This window comes from Gossypium arboreum, chromosome 2, assembly GCF_025698485.1.
Source record: "Gossypium arboreum isolate Shixiya-1 chromosome 2, ASM2569848v2, whole genome shotgun sequence".
Lineage (NCBI taxonomy): Eukaryota > Viridiplantae > Streptophyta > Magnoliopsida > Malvales > Malvaceae > Gossypium > Gossypium arboreum.
The window spans coordinates 75709951-75734569 of NC_069071.1; the positions used below are offsets into that span (position 1 = coordinate 75709951).

A 24619-nucleotide genomic window follows, 5' to 3' on the forward strand; every position below is an offset into this window, starting at 1 on the left:
AGCTTGGTCGGGTGTTCCTTGAGTGATCGAGCCTCCCGAAGAATATGTATGCATTGTGGATTTAGCCTAGACGGTTAATCCAACTAGGGTCTGAATTTAGCCTAGACTGGTAATTCAGATCTGAGCTCATTACGGGTGTTTGTCGCTGCAAGAGATTTAGCCTGGACCGGTAATCCCGCCGTATGGTGTGAGGTTCGCGGGAGTGCATACTTGAGATGATCGCTCTTATGACTTGACGGTAAATGGATAATCCATCAAGACTTCCGAGAAACTCAACGGGATTAACATGAGAAATAAAAATGAAAATGTTGAATGATGACCTCATCTAAGACAAATTACATGGTGCATTGTTACGAGACTAACTTGTTGATTGAGTGCATGTGATAGGGAAACTATTTTATGCTTGTTGGTTTTATTGCCTAATATGGATGCATGCTAATTAATCGGTAAGTTTACTTTCCAGTCATTAAGGCTTACTAAGCATGTAAATGCTTATCTCTCTCTTTTCCCTGTCTTACAGAACTCGTGGACTCGCGAAGATTGGGAGACGGTTGGAGAGTCAACATTCTATCATCTTTTCTAGCTCTGGTATATAGATACTCTTATTTTGTTCAATGGCATGTATAGGCCTTTTGTTATTTTGTTATATGTGTCATTTGATTAGCCAATATGAAGGCTTATAAAAGTATACATATTCACTTGTATATGGCCATGGAAATTGGCTCATGTTGGTGTAGGTTAAGACCTACCAAATTGTGCATGTTATGTTCTAATGTTCCTGTGATGATTAAATATGGTGTATTACAATTAGTCATATGTAGCATGACCAAATCACATGGGGTAGTTAGGCCACTATTTTGGCAATGAGTTAAGATAACGAGCCAATCTTAATTGAGTCACAAGTCATGGAAATCATTAAGATAAAGGGGACAACCTAGCATGTATAAAAATCGATAAGATGAGGTTTACATGTAATGAAGTAAAATAAGGTCATTTAACATGTTAAGTGTTATTGAAAACTATAAGTGGATATAATTATTAGAGGGTGACCTAAGGCTTGGAAAATAGCCTAACAAGGTACACACGGGTGGACACACGGGCGTGTGTCTAGGCCATGTGTGACACACGGACCGCTCCATGGGCGTGTGTCCCCTGCACCTAAAAATATTAAGTCAGAATGCATGGTACTAAACACACAGGTAGACACACGGCCATGTGTCTCAATTGTATAGAGGGCACGGCCTAGCACACGGGCATGTGTCTTGGCCGTGTGCCCCTAAATACATGTTGACATCATTAACAGAATGCTCAAGTTTTTGGACACGGGTGATCACACGGGCGTGTCTAGGCCGTGTGAAGGACATGGACCAGGGACACAAGCGTGTGCTTGGCAATGTGAAAACCCCTGTAGGTTCGAAATAGAAAATAAATTCAATTAATTTCACACGGGTAGGGGACACGAGCGTGTCCCAAAGCACACGGGCGTGTGCATTGCCTCTACAAGGGCATGTAAGGCTTAACTTAGAAAATTTTTCAAGAACTTTCTCATGTCCTTGGTTTAGTCTCAGACCTTTCTCAATGTATGTTTTGTGCCCCGTAGGCCCATAATAGGGACACTAAGATGTTTTTTGATTAGGTTTAAATTGGAACGAAATTTTATAACCCATATTTCCCAAAAATGTTCAAGTACATGTCTGGTAATACCTCATACTTGATCCCGGTCTCAGGTACAGGTAAGAGGTGTTACAAGTCCTGCTAATTATTTTGATTTAAAGATCTTTGGGTGTCCTGCATATGCTTATGTTGATAATGGAAAATTAGAACCGAGATCCATTAAATGTGTTTTTCTTGGTTATAAAGATGGTGTAAAAGGGTATAAGTTATGGTGTCCTAAAAATAGAAAAGTTGTGAGTAGTAAAAATATTTTTTCATTAAACTGCTATGCTACCTAACTTATCTCTTAAAGACTTTTCTAATAAAGAACATCAAAAACAGGTGGAGCATCAGATTAATCCAGAATCTACAATAGAGTTGACTCCTCAAACTAGTACAAAAATTTAGAATAGATTTGTTTCTTCACCACAATACTCTATCGCCAAAAATAGAACTAGAAGAGAGATTAAACATCGAAAAAAGTATACCAAGGCCGATCTAGTTTCTTATGCTTTAGATGTGGCTGAAGATATAGATGCAAACCAAGAGTCATCTAATTATTCTGAGGCAGTTAGCTGTGAAGACTCAGAAAAGTGGATATTTGCTACGTAAGAGGAGATGGAATCACTTCACAAAAATAGAACATGGAGTCTTGTGAAACTTCCTAAAGGCAAAAAGGTTATTCGTTGTAAATGTATGTTTAAAAAGAAAGAAGAGGCTCCAGGAGTTGAAGAACCTAGATATAAACCAAGGCTTGTTGCAAAGGGTTAGTCAAATTCCAGGAGTGGACTTCACAGATGTGTTCTTCCCAGTTGTGAAGCATAGTTTGGTTCAAGCTTTGCTTAATATTGTGGTCATGCATGATTTCGAGCTTGAGCAGTTAGGTGTAAAAACTACATTTTTGCATGGAGAACTTGAGAAGGGTATTGACATGCAACAACCAGAGAATTTTACAATCTCAGAAAAATAGGACTATGTTTGCTTGCTAAAAAAGTCCCTGTACGGTTTGAAACAGTCACCAAGACAGTGGGACAATAGGTTTGATTCATTTATGTCTTATTATGATTTCAAAAGAAGTAGCTTTGACAGTTTGTTTACTCTAAGAAAAACAATAATGGTTCTTTTATGTATCTACTCCTTTATGTTGATGACCTGTTGATAGTAGCGAAACATAAAAGAGAGATAAGAAAGGTCAAAACCCAAGTAAGTGAAGAATTTGAGATGAAAGATTTGGGACCAGTAAATAAAATACTTGGTATAGAGATTCTTAGAGAGAGAAAAGCAAGTAAATTGTACCTAAGTCAAAAAGGGGTACATTAAGAAAGTTCTTTGCAAGTTCAATATGCAAAGTGCTAAACCTATTATTACTCCTTTAACAACCCATTTTAGACTTTTATCGGCTTTGTCTCCACAATCAGATGATAGGATTGAGTACATGTCACATGTTTCATATTCTAGTGTAGTGGGATTTCTCATGTATGATATGGTTTGGTCATGTCCAGGTTTATCATATGCAGTCAATGTAGTTAGCAAATACATGGTGAATCCTGATAAAGAACACTGTAAAGTAGTTCAGTGGATTTTAAGATACCTATGAGGTACTACTAATGTTTGCTTGCTGTTAGGAAGAACTAGAGATGGAGTAATTAGGTATGTTGATGCTAATTTTGCTAGAGACCTTAATAGAAGAAGATCTCTCACAGGTTATGTTTTTATAATCGGAGGTTGTGAATTCAGTTGGAAAGCCACTTTGCAAACTACAGTCACTTTGTCTACCACTGAAGCTGAGTACATAGCAATTACTGAGGCTTGTAAAGAAGCCATTTGGTTGAAGGGACTCTTTAGTGAACTCAATGAAGACCTTGAAATCAATATAGTATTTTATGATAGTCAAAGTGTCATCTTCCTTACAAAAGATCAAATGTTTTATGAGAGAACAAAGCACACTAATGTTTGTTATCATTTTGTTCGTGATATTATTGCTCGTGGTGATATTGTTGTGAGCAATACTAGTACTCATGAAAATCATGCAGATATGATGACTAAATCACTTCCCATAACCAAGTTTGAGCATTGCTTAGACTTGGTTGGTATTCATTGTTAAAGTTAAACCCTTAAGGGGTTTTTATGGAAGAGGTAGAGAACTTGTTCATTGAGAGTTCGTGATGAAGAACTTGTTTGTTGAAGAATTCGTGTCAAGGTGGAGATTTTTAGAATTGAGTGACCTGAATCCTTATTAAAATGAAACACAGCGGTAAAATAAAATAAAAGTAAAATCCGTATAGAACTACACTTTTTTATTTTATTTTAGAATAAGGTTTTTCAACTTTATTACACCTCATCTATTTGATATTGATTAGAATAAGGGGTTTCAACCTTACTACACTCCTATTAGAATATGGTTTTTCAAGTCTATAAATAGAAATAGTCTACTCCTCTTGTATTCATTCGAATTCGACATAGTGAATTATCTTCTCCTTTGCCCGTGATTTTTTTTCCAAAAAGGTTTCGACGTAAAAATCGTGTGTTCTTTATTTTTTTTCTCTTTTTCTTTACGATACATTATCATTATCAACGTTTTACTTTTCACATAATCTTTACATAACATATTCATTTCCGTTTGTGGGTGTAGATGGGGATACTAAATCTACAAGATGATTGTGAGTTTGGTTGATCCAATTAACCACTCGGTCAATTATGGATTGATAGAAGGTGACCTGAAGAATGAGTTCAGCAGTTTCACAGCCAAATTTGAGGCGGAGGACTGTAAAGTAGGGTTAAGTGTAGTATACGTAAAGCTAAATGAGGATGTTGCACCTCCACAGTCACTGTTTGATGAGGGAATCCAACGGATCAAACTGATCAAAATCGGTGCATACCTGGCTCAAGCTTAGAATGTTGTTTAAACTAGAGTCTACCAAATAACAAGCTGCTGCTTGTCACAGCTGCTTTATGCATTCATCTAATCTTGTGTGTGCTTGGTTATATGCTTGCTTCAACCCTTTATATTTTACGTTGCCTAATGCATCTAATGCTTGTATTTGTGGGAAAATTAAATAAAGTTTGGCATCAATTCTTGTGGACAATTTACTCAAGAAATAATAATAATAATAATGTTTTACATGATTCAGACACTTCACTATGTTCTCAGTTTAAATAGTTCTGCTGCTACATTTCGCGTGAGAATGCTGGAGTAAATTAAAAGAAATTGTTAATAAGAATAATAATTTCGGTGATTTTTAGATTTTTTCAATTGAAAAAAACTTTAATTGAGATATTTATAAATTTATTTTTTTACATAATTATCTTCTTTCTTCAATTTAGTATATTATATTACTTTTATTTTTATTTCAAATTTATTATAAAATATTAAAAATTAAAGCAAATAATTTTAATAAACTCAAAAATATTTATTTTCTTACACGGCCAACATACAATTTTCATGTCTTTTACCGTTCTTAACAAATATATATCAATTTGAGTTGTTTTATATATTAAATGATAAAAATTAAAATAAATATCATAAAAAATTCAAATTATCAATTTGAGTTTTAAATTTTAATGGGTATTTAGATTTAATATTTAAATTTGGGTTTATGTAAGTAAATGGATTGTGACATTAATCGATTTAATCGGTTTCAATTTAAAATGTCAAAATCAAAATCAATTGAATAAACTAATTAAACTGAATAAGAAAATCAATTAAATTAAAAAACCAAATAAACCAAAAAATAGAAATTTTATTTGATTCACTTCAGTTTTTCGGTTTAGAATTTTTTTTAACACACCCCTATTTATGTTAAACCTTGTCTCAATAGTCTCACAAATAAAATAATATTAGACCGAGAAAATATTAAATTCTAAAAAGTTAAAATTAGGATTAATTATCTTAAATTATGGGTAAATTTGATCAATAAATTTTAAACGATACTAATTGAATTTGATTCATAATTGAGAAATTAATTAAAACATTTCAACTTTAGAATCCGTTTAGAATTTGACTCATAATTTTGGAACCCTGGTATAGTTGATGAAAATTTTAAATATTAAAATTTTAAAAAAATTAATCAATTTAAAATACTAGAAATTGTAATTTAATCATTAGGATAAATATATCTTAAAATATATTTTTTCAATACAGAAGCTCGATAAAATAATTATAATAAAGAAATAATATTAATAATAAAATTATTATTTAAATTATATTTATAACAAAAATTCCATTAAAATTAAATTTTAAATAAAATGATAGGCTTGAGACATTGTATTTTTGTATTATTTAAATATTTATATAAAAATAATAAACATTATATTAATATGCAATCTTTTATTAAAAAGTGCAAGTGCTTTTATGATTCCATTATTTTTAAATATGACCATATAGGTTTTCATTGAAATCATTTTATTTAGTAAATAAATTCATTTAATGCATGAATCTCTTTAAATGAAATTAATTTTTATTTAATTATCAAAATAACCCTAATAATTTTTTGAAACAAAAATATCCATAATATTGAATACTCATGAAAATACACAACGCTGTGTGAAATAATTTTCAGAGAGGAGGAAGAAGTGAGCAATCTCCTCATATCATAAGTTAATAGTAATTTTTTTCTTCTAATTTCCAAAATGAGGAAACAGCAATAGTATAGTATACAGTCTTCATTATACATTGAAATACAACCTCGGTATATGTCAAACAATACACAGATAGGGTACAATTTCGTTGGATGTTCCCATATGCTATATATACAAATTATGTAATTGAATCATAGCTTAGCCCATTTTCCCAAGTTTGGCATACTTGTCGACCTGAGAAAAGTCAAGGATTTTGTCCATTCCACTTGCCAAGAGAAACCTGGAAATCCTCAAGGTCATCAACAATATTAATCACAGAGAAAGCAAAATTCAACATAATAGATATTTTAGTTAATTAATTTGCCTTACTTGTCTCTGAAAACTTTTGTCATTAGTTGACAGCCTCCCGGAACTGATGATTGCATGTTTATAGCAATATTTGGGTTGTGGATACTCTGCCTTATGTGTACCCAACCAATCTCATCATTTTTTTCATTTGAAACTTTAGCCCTATAGACATCAAAACACAACTTCGGTTGAAACAATTGTTTGTAAATGCTAAGAATCTGATAGAGATGTTTTGTGGTACCTGTACATGTGAGCATCAATGGCAGCTGGACTGTCGTTCGAGTCGACAAGACAACCTTCGCTTACCCAGCAATCTCCACAAGCGTCTAATTCCCATCCTTTAAGCTGACATTCCTGCAAAGCAATTAAATATTAGCAGATGAAGTTCAGTTTTGTTCATTTATTTATTATTTTCTTCTCATTTTACGAGATGTATGATACCTCAATGTAGGACCGAAATGCTTCAATCACCTCTCTACCTCTTGCCTTCGCATATTTAGGCTCGGAGATGATATTCATCCTAAGCTCTATGGACTCTAATGGCTCTTCAAGATCTTTTATTAGACTACCTATTCCTTCATCTGATCCCTCAAGCGTCATGCGTACCATTTCAATGATGATTTTCACTACCATGTAAGCCCCTAAAGGAATTGAAAATCAAAACCTTAGATTAATTCAACCCTGGAAACCAATTAAAAAAAGATCATTAAGAAACAAGAGGTGTGTTTCCGACCATCGTCCAGGAAATAGTTCTCTTTGAGTGCACCATGTCCTGAAGTTTCCATCATGAGATGTGTTTCAACGCCATCCTGGTTCAAGTGAACCCCCTTATCGATAACATTCCGGTAACCGACACGATACAAGCAATGATGGCCGCCTCTATCAGTGATAAACCTTGTAAGTTCCAAACTTGTACGAGCATCAGTAACAATGGTGGTACCGGGATGTTCTTTCAAAACAACGGCGGACATGAGGGCTATAAGCTTGTCACCATTGATGGGATTTCCATTGTTGTCGACCACACCGCTGCGGTCTACGTCAGTGTCGAAAACAATGCCGAGATCAGCTGTGTTTTCTAGCACAGCGGCTCGGGTTAATGCCATTGCAGTTTTGTCTTCGGGATTGGGGATGTGATTGGGGAACATCCCATTAGGGTTGAGATGTAGAGAACCAAATGTATCTGCGCCAAGCTGGTCTAACACATCCCATGTGAAGAAACCTCCTGATCCATTTCCAGCGTTTACAATTATCTGCAATCAGGTGTAATGTCAAGGCAATTAATTAGCTTGTAACGATGCATAAATATATTGCCACTGTGTTACGTGGGCTAGGATCTTCAGCAAACTAAGCCCTTAGCCTGATCTCCACGGATATGGCCCTCTTACTAGAAGAATTCTTGACCACACGAAAACTTGGCCTGTTTTTGGATGGATAATGGCTAATTTGTCCTTCTAAATTTATAAAAAAAATTATTTTAATTCTTTATTTAATTTTTGTCTCATTAAATTTATATTATTTATCAAATCACCTAAAATAGATCAAAAGTTAATATATGACATCCACGTCAGCAATTAATTATTTTTAAAATTTAAAAATATTTTATTATAATTTTTATACTTTTTACTAATTTTAAAAGTATTTAATTTTTAAAATAATTTTTAAAAATTTTAAAATTTTAAATAACGTGAGCAAAGTCAACCACATTAATTTTTTCATATATTTTAAAGTGATTTAATAAATAATACAAATTTAAAAATTAAAAGAGATAAAAGAAAATTAAATAAATAACTAAAATAACTTATTTTATAAAATTAGAGGATAAAATAAATCATGTTCCCTTTTCGACAAGCCAACGGCCTAACAAGCACCATATGATTTATATTTGAAGTTTCCTACTATTTCTAATTGGATGCAAAAAGAAAGAGTGAACCGAATAGAGTTCCATGGTAAAATGCAATATTTAACGTAGAAAAATACATGTAAACAAATGGCAAGCACACCAAAAGATAGAGATAAAACCTGGAATCCTTTGAGTGGAGTATCATAATGAATAGGATGGTTCACTCTCTCCTTGATAATGTCCCGTAGGTGCTTTGCGTAAGCCCTCATGAAGTCAACCTTTTTTGGAGGAGAGTTAAGCATGGTCGACACTTTTGTGAGCCTGTTGGCGTACTTACGAGCAGCTTCGTCACATATCTCTTCCACTTCAGGCGAAGTTAAACCTCCTTTCTTTGTAAAAAATTTCAGACCATTGCGAGTGTAGGGTAAGTGAGAAGCCGTCATCTGCAACACAAATTACATACAAATTTACCATAGTTGATTTAACATTTTTTTCAACACAGATTTTAGTTAAGACTGCTTTTTTTACTCTACCATGATTGAAGCATCGTAAGCAAATGGTGGCAGCAATGTGCTCATAAAACAAGCTGGTGTAGTAGCAAGGCCCATCTCAAATGTCAAGCAGCCAGCTCGAGCAAGGCCTGCAAATACTGCTACACTCAGAGATGCTCCTGATATTCGAGGGTCTTTGCCAAGTGATACTGTAACATCTTCCACTGGACGTCCTCGTTCCTTTTCCAAGGCCTTGATAATCCACTCTCCGAAGCTCTCGGCTATGGCTTCCACGGCTGGTGGGGTAAGGTCCACGGTTCGACCCTTTTCACCTTCCAGTGCAACCCCTCGAACATCGGACCCATTTTGAAGTCTCCTAATCTTGTCCATCTCTTCATCAACAACCACTTCATTATATTTCACTGCACCGCTAGAAGATTTAACGCATATAACTACACTTGACTTTGACGAAAATGAAAATCTCAACGCTTTTTTTAGTGCAGTTTTTGCTGGTGATGAAGAGAAACTGGCTTTTCGACCACGTCCTCGTAAGGGTATCAAGGATGTTGAAGTGGAAGCCATGGATTTTTGTTCCAGGGTTTGTCTGAAGAAAGATGTGGAAGGATGGTGTCTAGAACGATGAAGTTGGGGAAGATAAGATGAACCCGCTTAAACCAATGAACTATAACCCTACAATACAATCCAGTTTCTATCCAGGAAAAAGAAAAATATCTATGAACAAACTTCCAAATAGCTTGATATTTTTCTTGTTTTCTTTTATTGAAAGCATTACTATACTTTTTCTTCTCCTTGTGCATGTTGCATTTCATATTTTTTTCTGGATTAAAAGAAAACAACAGCATATTCTTTTCTGGTTGCTACTGGAATTCAATATTGCATAATTTTTATAAAAAAAATGTCTACCAAAAATTTATGAGCGAAACATTAAAATCATTATGAGCTGCTCAATAATTAAAAAGAATTACACAAACTGCTATAAATCATTTATTTACTATTTTTATTTTAAATTTAATTTAAAGATACCAAAATTGTTGGAATTCTAGATTTTTAATTTTTTATAAAATTTTAATAATTTATTTAATTAAAATTAAATTAATTTATGATCCGATTAAATAAAAATCCATCAAATTAATTTAACTAAGGATACTAGAAAAGTTTTTAATTTTATTGAGAATACAAAATTAAATTCTGTATATATACCTATATATAAAAACTATCCCGTTAAAAGACAGTGGGACAAATATCCATTTTATTTTTTAATATTTTCTCAGAAGGTCAACTTATTTGTGAAGTGTGTATGAAATTATGGAATATTTTTCCACCGAATACACCACAAATGTTTGATAAAAACGAATACGTGACTAGGGTTATTTTTTCACCGAGAACCTGTTGGTTTATGCACTCATCCAGAACAAGGCAAAGGATTGGTTGAGGAAAGTTAAAGAAAAGAGAAGGGTTAAATATAAAATTAGTTCTTAAATTTATTCATTTCTCTTATATTGAAATTTATAATTTTTCTGTTCTATATTGGTATTTGAATTTTGTTTTATCAATTAAATCGGTATTTAAATTTAACTCCGTTAAGTTCGAGATAAATAGTGGAATAAAATTGTGGTATATGGCATAAATGATGTGATTAATTTAAAAAAAAATTAAAAAAAAAACCTATTTTTTCTTTTGACTTTTCTCCCCTAATTTTTTTTTCTTGTAATTAATTTCCTTTTTTTGTTTCTTCCTTCCTCTCTCTCTTCTTCTTTTTTCTTTCTCCTCAGCCTAAATTGCTACTTCCATCGTCGCCGACAGTTCGCCTCCTTTTCGACCTAGAAATGGCACCTAAGTGTAGCAGTCAAAAGTAAGAAAAAAAAAAGTGATAAAACACTGTACATAAAGAAGAATAAAAAATACAGGATTCCTTTTTTTTCTTTGTTTTTAGTTACCAATTGCCTTGTGTTTAACCCACTTTGAAAATCCTTTTAATTTCAGTTTCTTTAGCTTCAAGGATCTTGGGATTTTTTTTGGTTTTTTCCGGGTATTGTTAGGTCTTTAATATATTGCTGGGAAGTTTTAATTTTTTTTGTTTGTTTGTAATTGAGTAGTTTTCAGCTTTGCTTTAAATTTCCTCTCTCTTTTTTCTTAGCAATTTTACCTCTCAAAAGCTCTTAATTATTGCTTTTCTGCTGCTGGGTTGATCTTCATTTTTGCTGGGTTGATCTTCATTTGTTTGCTTTTAATTTTAGTTTTAAGGTGAGTAGAGGTGAGCAAAACTCGATTCGATTTGAAAGAATTGAAAAAAAAATCGGATTTTGAGTTAAATGAATCGAGTTATTCGAGTCAACTTGAATTTTTTTCGAATTTTGAGTCGAATCGAGTATTCGAATAATTCGAATATCAAACTATAATATTTTATATTTTTACCCCAAACTTCCAAACCTTTTTACTTTTCCCTCAAAATTTTTACTCATTCTCGCTTTCTCTCAAAACTTTTACTCCCCTTCCATCTTAACCCCCCAATTTACCCCAAATCCATTACCCACCAAAATTTTACTATCCAATTTACTTTTTCTCAAAATTTTACTTCCAAAAACCCTCAAAACTTTTTATTTTTCCCTAGAATTTTTACTCCTTCCTACTTTTCCCCTAAAATTTTTACTTCCTTCTCATCTCACCTCCCATCTACCCAAACCCATCGCCCCCCCTCAATTTTTTTAATATTTTCCCTCCAAAATTTTACTCCCCCTATTTATTTACTTTCTCTCAAACTTTTAATCCCCAAAACTTTTTATTTTCCCCCTAAACTTTTACTTCTCACCTTTTACTCTCAAATAAATAATCAAAATTATCCAAAAAATCACTAAACATAAATAGTAATAATTTTATTTATATCTACTATTTATATTATTAAATTAAATTTCACATTTTATATTATTTATATTATTGAATTGTTTAGTCAAATTGAATATTTATATTAAAATTGAATTATTAATTATGCCATTAAATATTAATATTAAAATTTTATATTTGTATCAATTTCACATTTTATCTTTAAAATAACTTTTATTAAAAAATCATATTTTTACATTTAATATATTTTTTAATTCCAAAATATATATTGACAAGAATTTGAAGATAATTGAAACAACTAAGCAAGCAAAGAAACTAACACGTATATAAAAGTTTAATAAATAAATTATGAGGTGATGAAAGTTAATAAAAAATTTGATTAAGGTGGACAAATTTTATTACGATGGGTGACAGTGGTTACAAGGACCCAAAATTATTTTTTAAAATTTAACTCGAACAAATATATTCGATTCACTCGATTCGGATTTCATCTTACTCAACTCGATTCGAGAAAATTTCAAATCAAATTAGGATGATAAAATATGATTCATTAACTCGATTAACTTAAAATTTTTTCATTCAATTCGATCGAACGCTCACCCCTAAAGATGTGTTCCCGTTTAACAACTTTTGTGATAAATTTGTTTCTGAATTCAATATTTTGTTTTGCTTGTAATTGGTTCCTCTTTTATAGATTGGAAATTGAAAAGACATAATTCTTTAATATAGAGAGAGATGGGGCTTGAAAGAAATGGACATTGGAGTTGAAGTTAGGAAATATATAGTGATATTAGTTAAAATATGTTATAGTTTTGTTTGTATCATCCATTTTTTGTTGGTTTGGCTTGCTTTTTAATATTTTTGTATAGATAAACTGTTTTTGTTGTTTTACTTTTTGGTTATTACATATAGTGTTTTGGTTTGCAGTATTGTATTGCTTGGTACCTTTTTGAGTTTTAGGTCACCGAACATACCCGAAATTGATGAACAAGAAGAAGAGAATGTTAGTCATGAAGTTTTTCCGTTGAAAACTGGGGTTAGTAAGGATGATACTATTGTCAAAACTGGGGTTTACTTTTGAAAGCTATACTTCGGTGCCATTTTTAGGCCGAAAAGGAGGTAAACTGTCGATATCGATGGATGCAGCAACTTGAGTTGAGGGAAAAAGAAGAAAGAAGAATAACAAATGAAGGAAGGAAAGAAAAAACAGAAAAGAAAGAAATTAATTACAGGACAAAAAATTTTGGGGGAGAAAAGTCAAAGGAAAAAAATTAATTTTTTTAGATTATGACATCATCATGACATCATTTATGACACGTGTCACAATCTTATTTTGTCATTTGTCTTGAACTTAACAGAGTTAGAATCAAGTACCGATTTAGTTGACGAAAAAAAGTTTAAGTAGATAATGAGCCCTTTGGGGACTCACTCACATCTTTGGACTCATGTTTAACATAGATGAAATTAAAATAAAAATAACTAAAATTAAATAAAACAGTAGTTATAATTACAATATGGTTTCACGTATGGGAATGTACAACATGCTTGAGGACAAGCATGGGCTAAGTAGGGTGAATTTGTGGAACGACGAATATGTGCAAGTGTACACAATCGCAACAAGTAATAAAGTGACAAGTAAATGTCGAGTTATCATACCCACAGGGACTGTGAAAGAAAAATATTTATGAAATGTAAATCAAACACTTTGGTGATGAGAAAAATATTTTGTTTTGAAGAAATGATTTAAAAATAAAAATTAACTAAGTAAAAAATAAAAGGTAAAAATTTCAATGCATGATTTCAAAAAGAAGATTTTTAATCAATATGACATAATTGTGCTAGATCGATTACATTCATTAACTTAGAATTACTAAATTCATGTTCATGTTGTTACAAATATTTTTACAGCAACTTGGTAATTTGTTAACTACTGCAAATTCATACTTACTAAATTAACTAATCTCTTGAATATTTTTTAATGCCAATTCAAACAATTAATCAATCTTCATAAGCACATATAAGATTAAGTGAGGTAACAATATATATCTTTATTAAAACAGTTTAATCACAATAATCTTGCAAGTTATGCAAGGCTAATGTACCATTAAATATCGTTGCTAATATAACCTTCAGCTACCTCAGAAGATTAAACATGCACCAATTAAATATTGGGTCAATTAATTATAATTTCAATACGTTTAATAATTAATTCATTCGTCACCTTACTTTTTATAATGCAAGTACAACATAAGCATGATTTTATTCAATTGAGCAACTCATCAAGGCCTATAATAACACAAACATGATTTTAATAATTCAAGTGGCCAAAATGCAATCAACCTAACACAAACTAATTTAAGTCATTTTAATTAGAATAAGAACAACAATACAACAATCATCCATATTCATAATCATAACATAAACAAGAAAATTAAAGAGAAGGAAACTAGAAAGCAAATCCAGTATTTCTCTAAAGCCAGACTAGTGTGTTCATCTTCTTCTCTACTCGTTCTGTTGAACCGAGGCCTCTACAAAAAATTGAATGATGTTATTCCAAGGTGGAAGAGGCTCTTTTCCAAGAGGGAAATCGACAAAGGAAATGGGAAAATAATGAAGGGAATGGAATAGAGAAAAGCAAGTGACAAAAAGAGATGTGTGGGAAAATGAAAGATGTGTTGAATGAGGAAGAGAAAATGGGTATTTATAGGAGGGAATGGCTGCTAAAAATAGAAAATAAATAGCAACCACTCCTCTTCCCTTGGCTGGCCACATATGGTGCAAGTTTGAATGGCTTAAACTTGTTATTTTAAGCTAGGGGCAAAAGTTTGAAAGCACAAAAAGTGGAGGGGTTTGAATAGGATTTTAAGGAAACTTCAAGGGCTATTTTGCAAGTGTGGAAATCAGCTAAAATCATTTGACTGGGTCAGTTCTTTGGACGGTTTGGGCTACCCCATTTGCTAAGTGGATCAGTCTTCTTTACTTAACACAATTGGGTCTCTTTTCATCTTCAAGCTTATAATTAATTTTTAACTCAATTAATTTTAGACATAAATTAATTATAAAATATTTTTAATACATATTTTTGGATATCCATGTTTGAAAAACGTTATTAGTCTTGCTCTTGATCACTTGATGCACAACATTACCCCAACTGTTCAAGCCTCTTAAGGTGTCTCTCGAGCCAATTTTCACTTTTTGTGCAAAACTGTCGAAAATAAACCAAATTTGTGTAGATTTATTATAAAATAATTAAAATTTAATATGTTAATAATTTAAGTGTAAGTTAATTATTTTATAATTAAAGTAAGAATTTTGACAAAAATTACCATGAAATTGCACGAATTAGGGCTCAAAAGTTGCTGAAAAAGTCTATATATTTTTGTGTTTCCAATTTGATAGCAAGTTAATTTTATGTGTTTAATATACCTAATTTTTGTCAATTTTTTTAATAGAATGCTACTAAGCTGGTGATTTCTTGCTTAAATTTTATTAGAGACACAATTGGAGTGTCGAAGTTCAAAAACAAGCAAAATCGAGCTAAATTGAAACAAAAAGCAAGATGATAGGCTGAATTGAAAGTTGCAGAATTATTTTTGGGTTGATAAAAAATATCAAATTTTTTTTTACTTTGACAAAACCCTATATATAGAAAAAAAATTGATTTTGTGTATGGTTGTTGAACATGATTCTAGGAAAAAAATCATGTGAAATTGGCTCTTTGAGAGGTGAATATAAAGGCTTGTAATTGTGACATGAAAATAGAGAGGAATTGAGAAAGCAAATTGCATATTCTTGCGTCAAACATTATGCCATTTCTTTCTTCCTTTTATATTTTGGTGCAATTACTCTTTTAGTCTCCTTTCTTCTCCACTTATTATCTTCCATTAAAATTCATTCTTACAAACCAATCAAGTAAAATTCATTCTTACAAACCAATCAAGTATGATTAGTTTCATACTCAAGTAATCTACATTTAGCTTTAGGCTGCTTATCATTCCGACCAAGAATCATGAGAAATAAACCCGCGCTAAATACCTTACAACACAGTATTTATTATCTCTCTGGAATACGGGATATTCACAATCGTCCCTTAAAGTTAATTCAATTTCAATTCACAAAGCGCATGTTAGGTTGGAGTTGTTTGGCATATAGTTGGGAAAAATAGTTAGCTGTATGTGGCATTTGAGTTCCTGCGAACAAATTGGCATATCCAAATGGGAAAAGACCAGTTGGGTCCCGTCAAGGGGGGTAATGATTGGAATTAATGACCTACGCGATTGAGATCGTTAATTCGAGTTGGGGTGTTATGCTGTTAGATAGTCGGTAATGGTTGGTTTGCAAGGTGTACAAGAATCAACTACACAATGAAGAGTTGATAATTGAGGCGTCCTTGATTGCTATAACCAACTTATCGTTTGGAAAGGAATATTCACTTTTAAAGAGACTCGAGTCTAGAATATTCCAAGTCTAAGGCTAAGAATTCGTATATTTGATTTCCTAATTTAATTTAAGTTATTTAATTTTATTTTTCAATTATAATTAAGTTATTATTTCGTCCTATTCATTTTTATATTTTTAACCTTAATCAACTAAAGCCCCTCATTTGATTTATTTTCAACACAACACATTACAAGTCGTGGGCACGATACCTGTAATGACCCGAATTTTACCGATGTCGGAAAAGTTTATTTTCGGGTCTTTATTTCGAAAAGTGGATTCGTAAATATTTAAGTTAAGTGAATAGTCAATTAAAACTTAATTAAGAGAATTTAGCTTAATTAAGAATAATTAAGTATAAGGATTAAATTGAATAAAGAATAAAAGTTTAATTATAGAATAAAGAAAGGTGAAGGGACTAAATAAGCAAATAAGCCAAAAGGGGTGACAAATGTATGGTTAAAATAAGTTAAATGTGTACAAATATAAATGGTACACATGTATTATATATGTATATTTACTTAATATATAAGTAAAATAATAATAATAATTAAAGTATATTATATTAATATAATATTATAAAGTAATTAAAATAAAAGAAATAAAGAAATGAAATAAAGAAAAAGGAAAGAAAGAAGGCCACGGTTAGCAGGGAAAGAAAGAAGAAAATAGAAAAGAAAAAGAAAAAGGAGAAATTAGGATTTTCAAGTTTGAAGTTTGATTGGTAAGTCAAATTAGTCCTTTTCTTAGTAAATTTGATGTTTATGGAATCCTAGAGAGGAGTACTACATGAATTATATCAAAAGTTAGGAAGTAATGAATTTTATGTGTTGATTAAGTTGAACAAATTAAAGAATTATGAGTTTTATTGATAGGAATTTAAGTTAGAAGTGGGAAAATGATTAAATTATAAAGAGAAAGTTAAGTTTTGACATAGTAAGGACTAAGTTGAAGAAATTCAGAATTTAAGTTTTATGTTGAATATGAAAAGCTGGAATTTATTTTAAGCAAGTATAAAGATGAAAACTTAAGTTAATTTTGAAGAAAAAGAATGGTTATGGTGGAAGGATTAAATTGGAATTTGTGGAAAAGTTACATGGAAATTTTAAGAATGTGATATTAATGACTTTGAATGAATGTAAATTTTTTTGTAGCTAACGTAGCGCTGGAAATGTCATCGAAGAAGGGGAAAGAGAAAGTGGACGAGGATATCAAGTAAACTCGAGAATTACGGTTTGTATTTCTAAAAACCGAATCTAATAATTATTTATTGAATTTATTATTTATATGAATGGTAAGTATTATTATTATTATTATGGTATTGAATTGAATAAAAATTCATGAATTATTAGTGATTATTGATATTGAATAGAATATGTGAATATTGAGTAGAAAACTGAAAAATGTATATTACATTGAAATTGATTTGCATGCGGATTGATATGGAAAAATGTATTAAATTGAATTGAAATTAAATTACAAATGAAATTGAAAATTTGAAAGTTTATTGAATACCCTATTAACTGTATCGGGCTAGTCGGATATAATTGGTATGCCATAGGATTGGAAGTGTTTAGGGATATTCCGACTGTGTGTCGATGAGACACTATATGTGTCGACTCATGTGGATCTGCTCCGGATTCGTTTCAAGAGGTACTCGTGCACTGATCTATTATCATATCGCTCGGATTTGTTCCGATGAGGTACTTTGTGTATCTTACTCCATCGTTATCTTTATTTATTACCCTTACGGTGTATTCCGGCTTCGGCCGATAAAACACTGTATACTATCCCCGGTGTGTGGGTTGGATCCGTGTATCCATCCAGGTACGAGTCATGTTAATAGGGGTAATGAAAAGTATTAAAGACTATCTGCTACTGAATAATTGACTATTATAGAAAAAACGACTGATACTAAATAAATGAATATTACTGATTAACCGATTATTACTGTTGACTAACTGGTACTGAACGATAAAGATCAATTGGTTGTTACCAAAGAATATTGATTGTTATTGAAATGAGATAGTACAGAATATTGAATGAAAGGTGAATAATATTATTACTCAAATGAATTGTAAATAAAAGTCTTGAAAAACTAATTGTTCTTGAATAATGGATCGCTCTTGAATATCCGAATGATAATGATCACAAAGTTATTCTTGAATAAATATGAAAAATCGACGGATAATGAATAAACATTGAAACTGTATACATTTCACCGAAAGTGATTAACAAGATCTTAGCATTATATATCAAAAACAAATGATTGAACTATTAGGAGTAATAGATTGAATTCTCAAGGTTCATTGATATATGATTTATTATTGACTTAAGTATTGATTTATAGAAATACCAATGAGTTCATACTCAGCGTACGGTTTGTTTCCGTGCGCAGGTTAGGTTAAAGATAGATCGTCGAATCAGCATTATAAGCCGATCCCGAACTCAAAAAGGTAAAGCATGTTAATTATCGGTAATGGCATGTACCTAGGATGTCTTAAGTGTTTTATATTGGATTGTGATTGTAATAGTGAAATAAGTAAATTGATAATTGATAATGATACATGATACATGATAAGTGTTTAAAGTTAAGTATTAGATAATATGTAAAATGTGTTTAGATTGGTTTAATACTGGTATTTGTATTGGTTATGGAAAGAAATTTACAGGATTGGTAAATTTTTAAAATACAAGGTTCATTTTGAGTTCATATAGTTTGTCACACGGGTGTGTGCCTTGGTTGCCACGGCCGTGTCTTAAAGTTAGTTTAGTACACGGGCAGGCCACACGGACGTGTGTCATGGCCGTGTTTAAAAGTCAATGTTGCACATGGGTTGAGGACACGGGCGTGTCCCATGCCGCACGGACATGTTAAATTAGCCACACAGGCGTGTGGTACTGTTCAAAAGAAGTAAATTTAAAATTTCATAAAAAATTTACTAAGCTTTAGGATCTAACCCTAGTTGTTTTAATTACACTAGTAAAGTACTGTGGACCCATTAAAATTATATTTAGATGGATATATTGCATTTATACTTGTTTATGTGCAAATGTACTGTAATGACTAGTAATACTCTGTAATCCTGTTCCGGTAACGGGACGGGGTTAAGGGTGTTACAATAGCTGCCACGACTTTGGAATCTGTTCATGCTAAAACTGATATTAGAAATCTCAATCAGTAAGGGACCGACCCTACTTTTCTATACTACAGATTAATTCAGTTAGAGCATAGAAAATTTATATTTTGTGGTCTCGACAGCCATCAAATTTTGGCGTCATTCCCGAAAAACTAAAAAATAATTCTAATTTTCATTTCTTTTACTTAAGACCAGGACAGAATCAGGGACCTTAGAGTTTGACCCGAAAATTTATAAGTTAGCTCGATCACTGCGAATAAAAGTTATTCAACATAGAAAACAACTACAAGTGAAAGAATTTGAATATGAAACAATCTTACACGTAAAAAATTAACGATACCCTTAGTGAACTGGTAGAAATGGTGAATCAAACCATTCGACAGCTCATTACGGCACCAGATGAGCAACAACCATTGTGCATAACTTATCCGACAGGAGGAACATCGTTCGATTTAAAATCGGGCTTAATTCATCTATTACCCACTTTCTGCAGTTTGCAAAATAAGAATCCCCATACTAATCTTAAGGAATTTCATATGGTTTTCTTAAGCATCAAATCTCAGGGGGAAACCGAATATTAAATTAAACTTCAAGCTTTTCCTTTCTTGCTAGCTGGCTCTACTAGAGAGTGGTTGTTTTATTTACCTCCAGGTTCAGTTAATCCATGGTCTAACTTGTCTCGCCTATTTTTGACAAGTTCTTTCCAGCAACTTAGGCAGCTGAATGAAAGAGGGATATTATCAAAAGATGACAAAATAAGACTGAATCACTCTATGATTACTAGGAACGGTACAAGAAGTGTGCAAGCTGCCCACAACATGGCCTAACTAACAATCACTTCTTTAATGTTTCTATGAGCGGTTACTCCCTATGGAAATGAAGATGATTGATGCTGCCAGCGGAGGGGCATTTGCTAACATGACTCTTCAAAAAGTAAGGAAATTAATTTCAGAACAATTTTGACCAACTATAGAACCTACGATACGAGTTCATAGGCTAAGTACTTCATCATTAGAAGATAAAATTGAAAAACTCACTAATGTAGTTCAAAATTTACTTGTATGAAAAACGAACTCAGCTTGATTGTGTGGGATTTTTTTTATGCGTGATTACTCAATAGACTTGTGTCTAATTTTACAGGAAGATACAACAACACAAGTAGATGTCATTGGGAACTTTCTAAGGCTGCCTTAAAGGCGTTATGATCCACATTCAAATACTTACAATGCAGGGTGGAGAGATCACTCAAATATGAGCTATGAATCGAATCATTGGTACAACCAACTATATCAGCCAAGGCCACCTTTGTCTCAACAATTTCAAACCCCAAAGACATATCTTGTAATGCCCCGAATTTTGGGCCTAGATGAATTAGGCTTTGGGCTATGGGTCTCATAAAATTTTTAAGTAAGCAAGATAATGACAAATGACATGTTGGCTTTAAGGGTTTAAGGAATTTGAAGTGTCTAGGTATGTTGGAGAAGTTCTGGGTTCGAGTTTTATGGTGAAGGAATTTTAATTTAATTATTAAAAGAATCAGAATTGGCAAGTAAGTGGGCTTTTAAATAAAAATAGGGGAAAATAGCATCAAAAAGCCTTGTGGAGGAGTGGCTAAGTGACGCCACTTAGGGAGTAGGGAGATGGTGTTAGTAGCTAGCAAGGAGATCGAAAGTTCGAATCCTAGCTTAGTATTTTTAGAAGTTTAATTTTGGCCTTCTAGAAGGATGGAAGTGGCGTGAAGATAGACTCCAAAGGGAGTGTTCAGAAGAGAAAATTAAGGAAAAGATCAAGAGGTTATCAGGAAGAAAAATGAGCAAATGAGAAGGAAAAAGTGATGGAGCCGAATTAGGAATTGGGCATGGAAAATTTAGCTATAAGGGCTATAAATAGGGGCCGAATACAGGGTTGTCAGGCTTCTTCACCTTGTTGCCAGAAACCCCTTTCTCCAAAACCCGAATACCCTTTTCTTTTCAAGATCCAAAAAGTCGAAAACCCTTTTGTTTTTCTTTCTTTTTTTCCTGTCGATTTCTATTCTTCTCTACACAATTTTCTTTGTTTCACTTAGTTAATTTTTTCTTCTACTCTTCTTCTTTAATCTGTACCAAAAAAACCTTATTCACCATACTAAGTTTGAAAAGCCGAAAAGCCGAATCTCCCAAGGGCTGAATACTCTTTGACTGAATCTAGTGTAAGTGTTGCTCTTCCAATCGGTTTTCTTTGCTAGGTATCGATTATTGTCCATCACTCTTTCTAATCAATTTTGGTAGGGAATTAGTATCGGATCTCGAATCTTAGCTCTCTGCCGAATTTCTCTTTAGGTGTTTGGTGTTTTGGTAAGTATTCCACTCCTATTGGCTAAGGTGGTTGAATGTTCATAGTTAAGGTAAGGGGACTTGTGTTGGATACGAGTCACCTATTATTCTGGTTTTAATAGTTAAGATTGGTGCAGATCTAGGAGTTGATCGTAGTTAGTGATTTAAGAAAGGGCTAATCGCACGAGGTAAGGTTAAGGTGAGGTTTCGATTTTAGTAAGGATATGTATTAAGCATGCGATTAATGGAAGGGTGATATCATTTGTAGGTTGGTGACTAAAGGAATCGCAACACGCTTGCCTACCAGGTGTGTACATACACTGCACACACACAATTAATCGGTAAAAGTTGAAATGCCGAAATGCCGAAAAGTCGAAATGCTGAAAGTTGGGCTACGATAGTCACATGAGTGCAAGAACACTCATGGAGAGGAAACCGATAGGTTGCCTGAGGCCCACGAGCGATTCCGTGGACTTGGGTTTAGAATTGGCCAAATGGGCTGAAATGGGCTAAATGGCCAAATGGGCTGTTAGGCCCATAATAGGCAAAGATTGTTAAGTGATGCTATGTATTAGGAAATTTGTATGTGAGCATGAGTGTAATATGATTTGGGCCTAATGGGCCATATGAATATGAATTGGGCCTAGTGGGCCATAAGAATATAAACTGGGCCAGATGGGTCATATGAATGTGATTGGGACCAGTGGGCCATATGCATGTATCTAGGGGTATTGGGCCTAGTATATGATGACTACATAAAACTTAATTAATTAATTAAGACCGTGGACAAGTCATAGGGTTAAGGTGTAGCAACGGGTATATGCATGTCTAGGATTGGATCTAGGGAGAGCTTGGTACTTAAGCAGTCTGAATGACCCACCTCCTCTTCTCTGGAATCCTACCTGGTGCATAGTATTCGTTCATCTTAGCTCGCGGGACTAGTTAACGGGTCAAGGTAAGTGAAAGCCATAATTAAGGGAAAATTATCGAAACACCTCTAAGGGCGAAAATGACCAAAATACCCCTAGGTGTTGCATGTAAGTTTTATGGATGTGACATGCACACATATGATGTTATGCTTAGGTTGCATATAGGGTGGGAACTATGGAATGGAGGAAGTATATGAGGATCGCATGGTTGCCTGACAATAGTGGATCCACCGACGGCTTTTAAAGCCCAATATGTAAATGAAAATAGTTCCGCAACCGGGCTACCATTAGTGTGTGGGCTGAGTGGGTCGATATTTATATCCCCACATGGTGTGTCGGGGGACGGAGCTAGTGTGTAGCGGATGGATAATTTGGATAGGATTGCATTGCATGTTTGATGTATGATGACTTTTGAATGCTTGTTTTCCGTCGAGGGTTGTACACACTGAGTTTGCAAAAACTCACCCCCTCTTCTATTATATTTTTAAGTGATGCCTACTAGACGGTTCGATGTTTGGAGGGACTTTGGGTGGCCAACTAGCAAGACAAAAATTGGACTTGTTTTTTAAACTTATAAGTTTTATTTTATTAAATATGTTTCAGATCAGATTGTAATAAGGTTTTCATTATGCTATGGTTACTTGAATCATTATTACTATTTTCATTGTAATTACGAGAAGTTGAACATGGGTTTCTTAAATTATAGTATATTTTCTACGCTTCCGTAACTCAATTTTTAAATGATAAGATTTTTTAAATCAAATGTTTTAAATAAGGCTTTCGTAACTGAAAGGTGTGTTTAGTTCTAAGTTAACTAAAGTATCTTTTGTTTAAGAAGAGTTTTCAATGAAAACACGGTTTTCGCTAAGATACTTCAATGTGACATGCCAGATTTGGCCATAACGTCTGGGCCGAGTTTGGGGTGTTACATTTAGTGGTATCAGAGCCCAGGTTGCAAAACTCGAGATATGAAATTGGTCTTATTACTTGGTTTTTTGTTTGTCTTAAAAAAATTTATTTTAAATCACAATGTTTTGGAAAAAGGGAAGTCTTGCTGAGCGGCACACCAAGTCTCCGACGTCGAACCAAGTAAGTAATTTTACTTTTAAATTTGTTTAAATTGTTATACAGCAGATAGTTAAAGGGCTACTTTAGATGATTTTGTTAGAATGGAATTAAAGCCCGTAGGATCTTGGAACTGTAGAGGATTTTCGAAAACAATCTTCTCTTTAATTACTTCCATAAAACATTAGGTTAATTATTGAAACTAACTAAGACTTCATAAAATTTCTAATTTAGATAATAAGTGAATCGACTATGAGTGCTAGAAGAGGTGCAAGAGGCCGTGGCCGAGGCCGCAGAAGTTTTAAGGCTGAATCGTCGGTGTTGGGCCATGCGCCTAATATTGGAGTAGACGAGGCTCTGGCCTCACTTGTGGCTAGGAATGGACTGTATGATCGGGCCGCTAGAGAAGATGTATTGTCGCAGGCAATGCTGAGGATTTTGGAAAGGGTCGCTGGGCCCAACAACAGTCTGGAAATCGGGGGTCCATTCCAGAGCGACTTCGATCAAACGGGGCTGGGATCTTTAAGGGCGTTGCTGGCGTGTCTCCTAACGTGGCGGAATATTGGTTGGAGGTAACTAAAAGAATAATGGAGGACCTGGACTATTCACCGGAACAAAAGTTAAAAGGAGTAGTGTCATTGCTTAGGGAAGAAACCTATCAGTGGTGGTTGATAGTGAAAGAGGGCACCCAACCGAAGCGGGTCACTTAGGAGTTTTTCAAAGCTGCATTCCAAGGGAAGTATGTGGGTGCAAGCTATGTGGATACTAGAAGGAAGGAGTTCCTGAACTTGACCCAAGGAAACAAATCGGTGGCGGAGTATGAGGCGGAGTTTCTACGCCTTAGTAGGTATGCAAGAGTAATGGTGGCTATGGACTATGAGCATTGCGTTAGGTTTGAGGACGGACTGAGAGATAGCCTTAGGATATTGATAGCTCTACAAAGGGAGCGAGTTTTCTCGAAATT

General features: G+C 33.3%; 1 protein-coding gene and 1 long non-coding RNA gene across 2 annotated transcripts; one reads left to right on the forward strand and one right to left on the reverse strand.

Annotated features, from left to right (window-relative positions):
• Positions 1-6241: 6241 nt before the first annotated feature.
• On the reverse strand, positions 6242-9788 carry LOC108466801 (uncharacterized). Its single transcript, XM_017767164.2, has 7 exons — positions 8953-9788; positions 8599-8862; positions 7313-7829; positions 7021-7220; positions 6821-6933; positions 6601-6741; positions 6242-6511 (listed from the first exon to the last, which is right to left on the reverse strand). The coding sequence occupies exons 1-7, from the start codon at positions 9490-9492 to the stop codon at positions 6430-6432; spliced, it is 1857 nt and encodes a 618-aa protein (XP_017622653.1). The 5' UTR covers positions 9493-9788; the 3' UTR covers positions 6242-6429.
• LOC128289169 (uncharacterized) lies at positions 8269-9407 on the forward strand. Its single transcript, XR_008278878.1, has 2 exons — positions 8269-8843; positions 8964-9407. It is a non-coding gene; the product is annotated as an uncharacterized LOC128289169 (long non-coding RNA).
• Positions 9789-24619: the final 14831 nt, after the last annotated feature.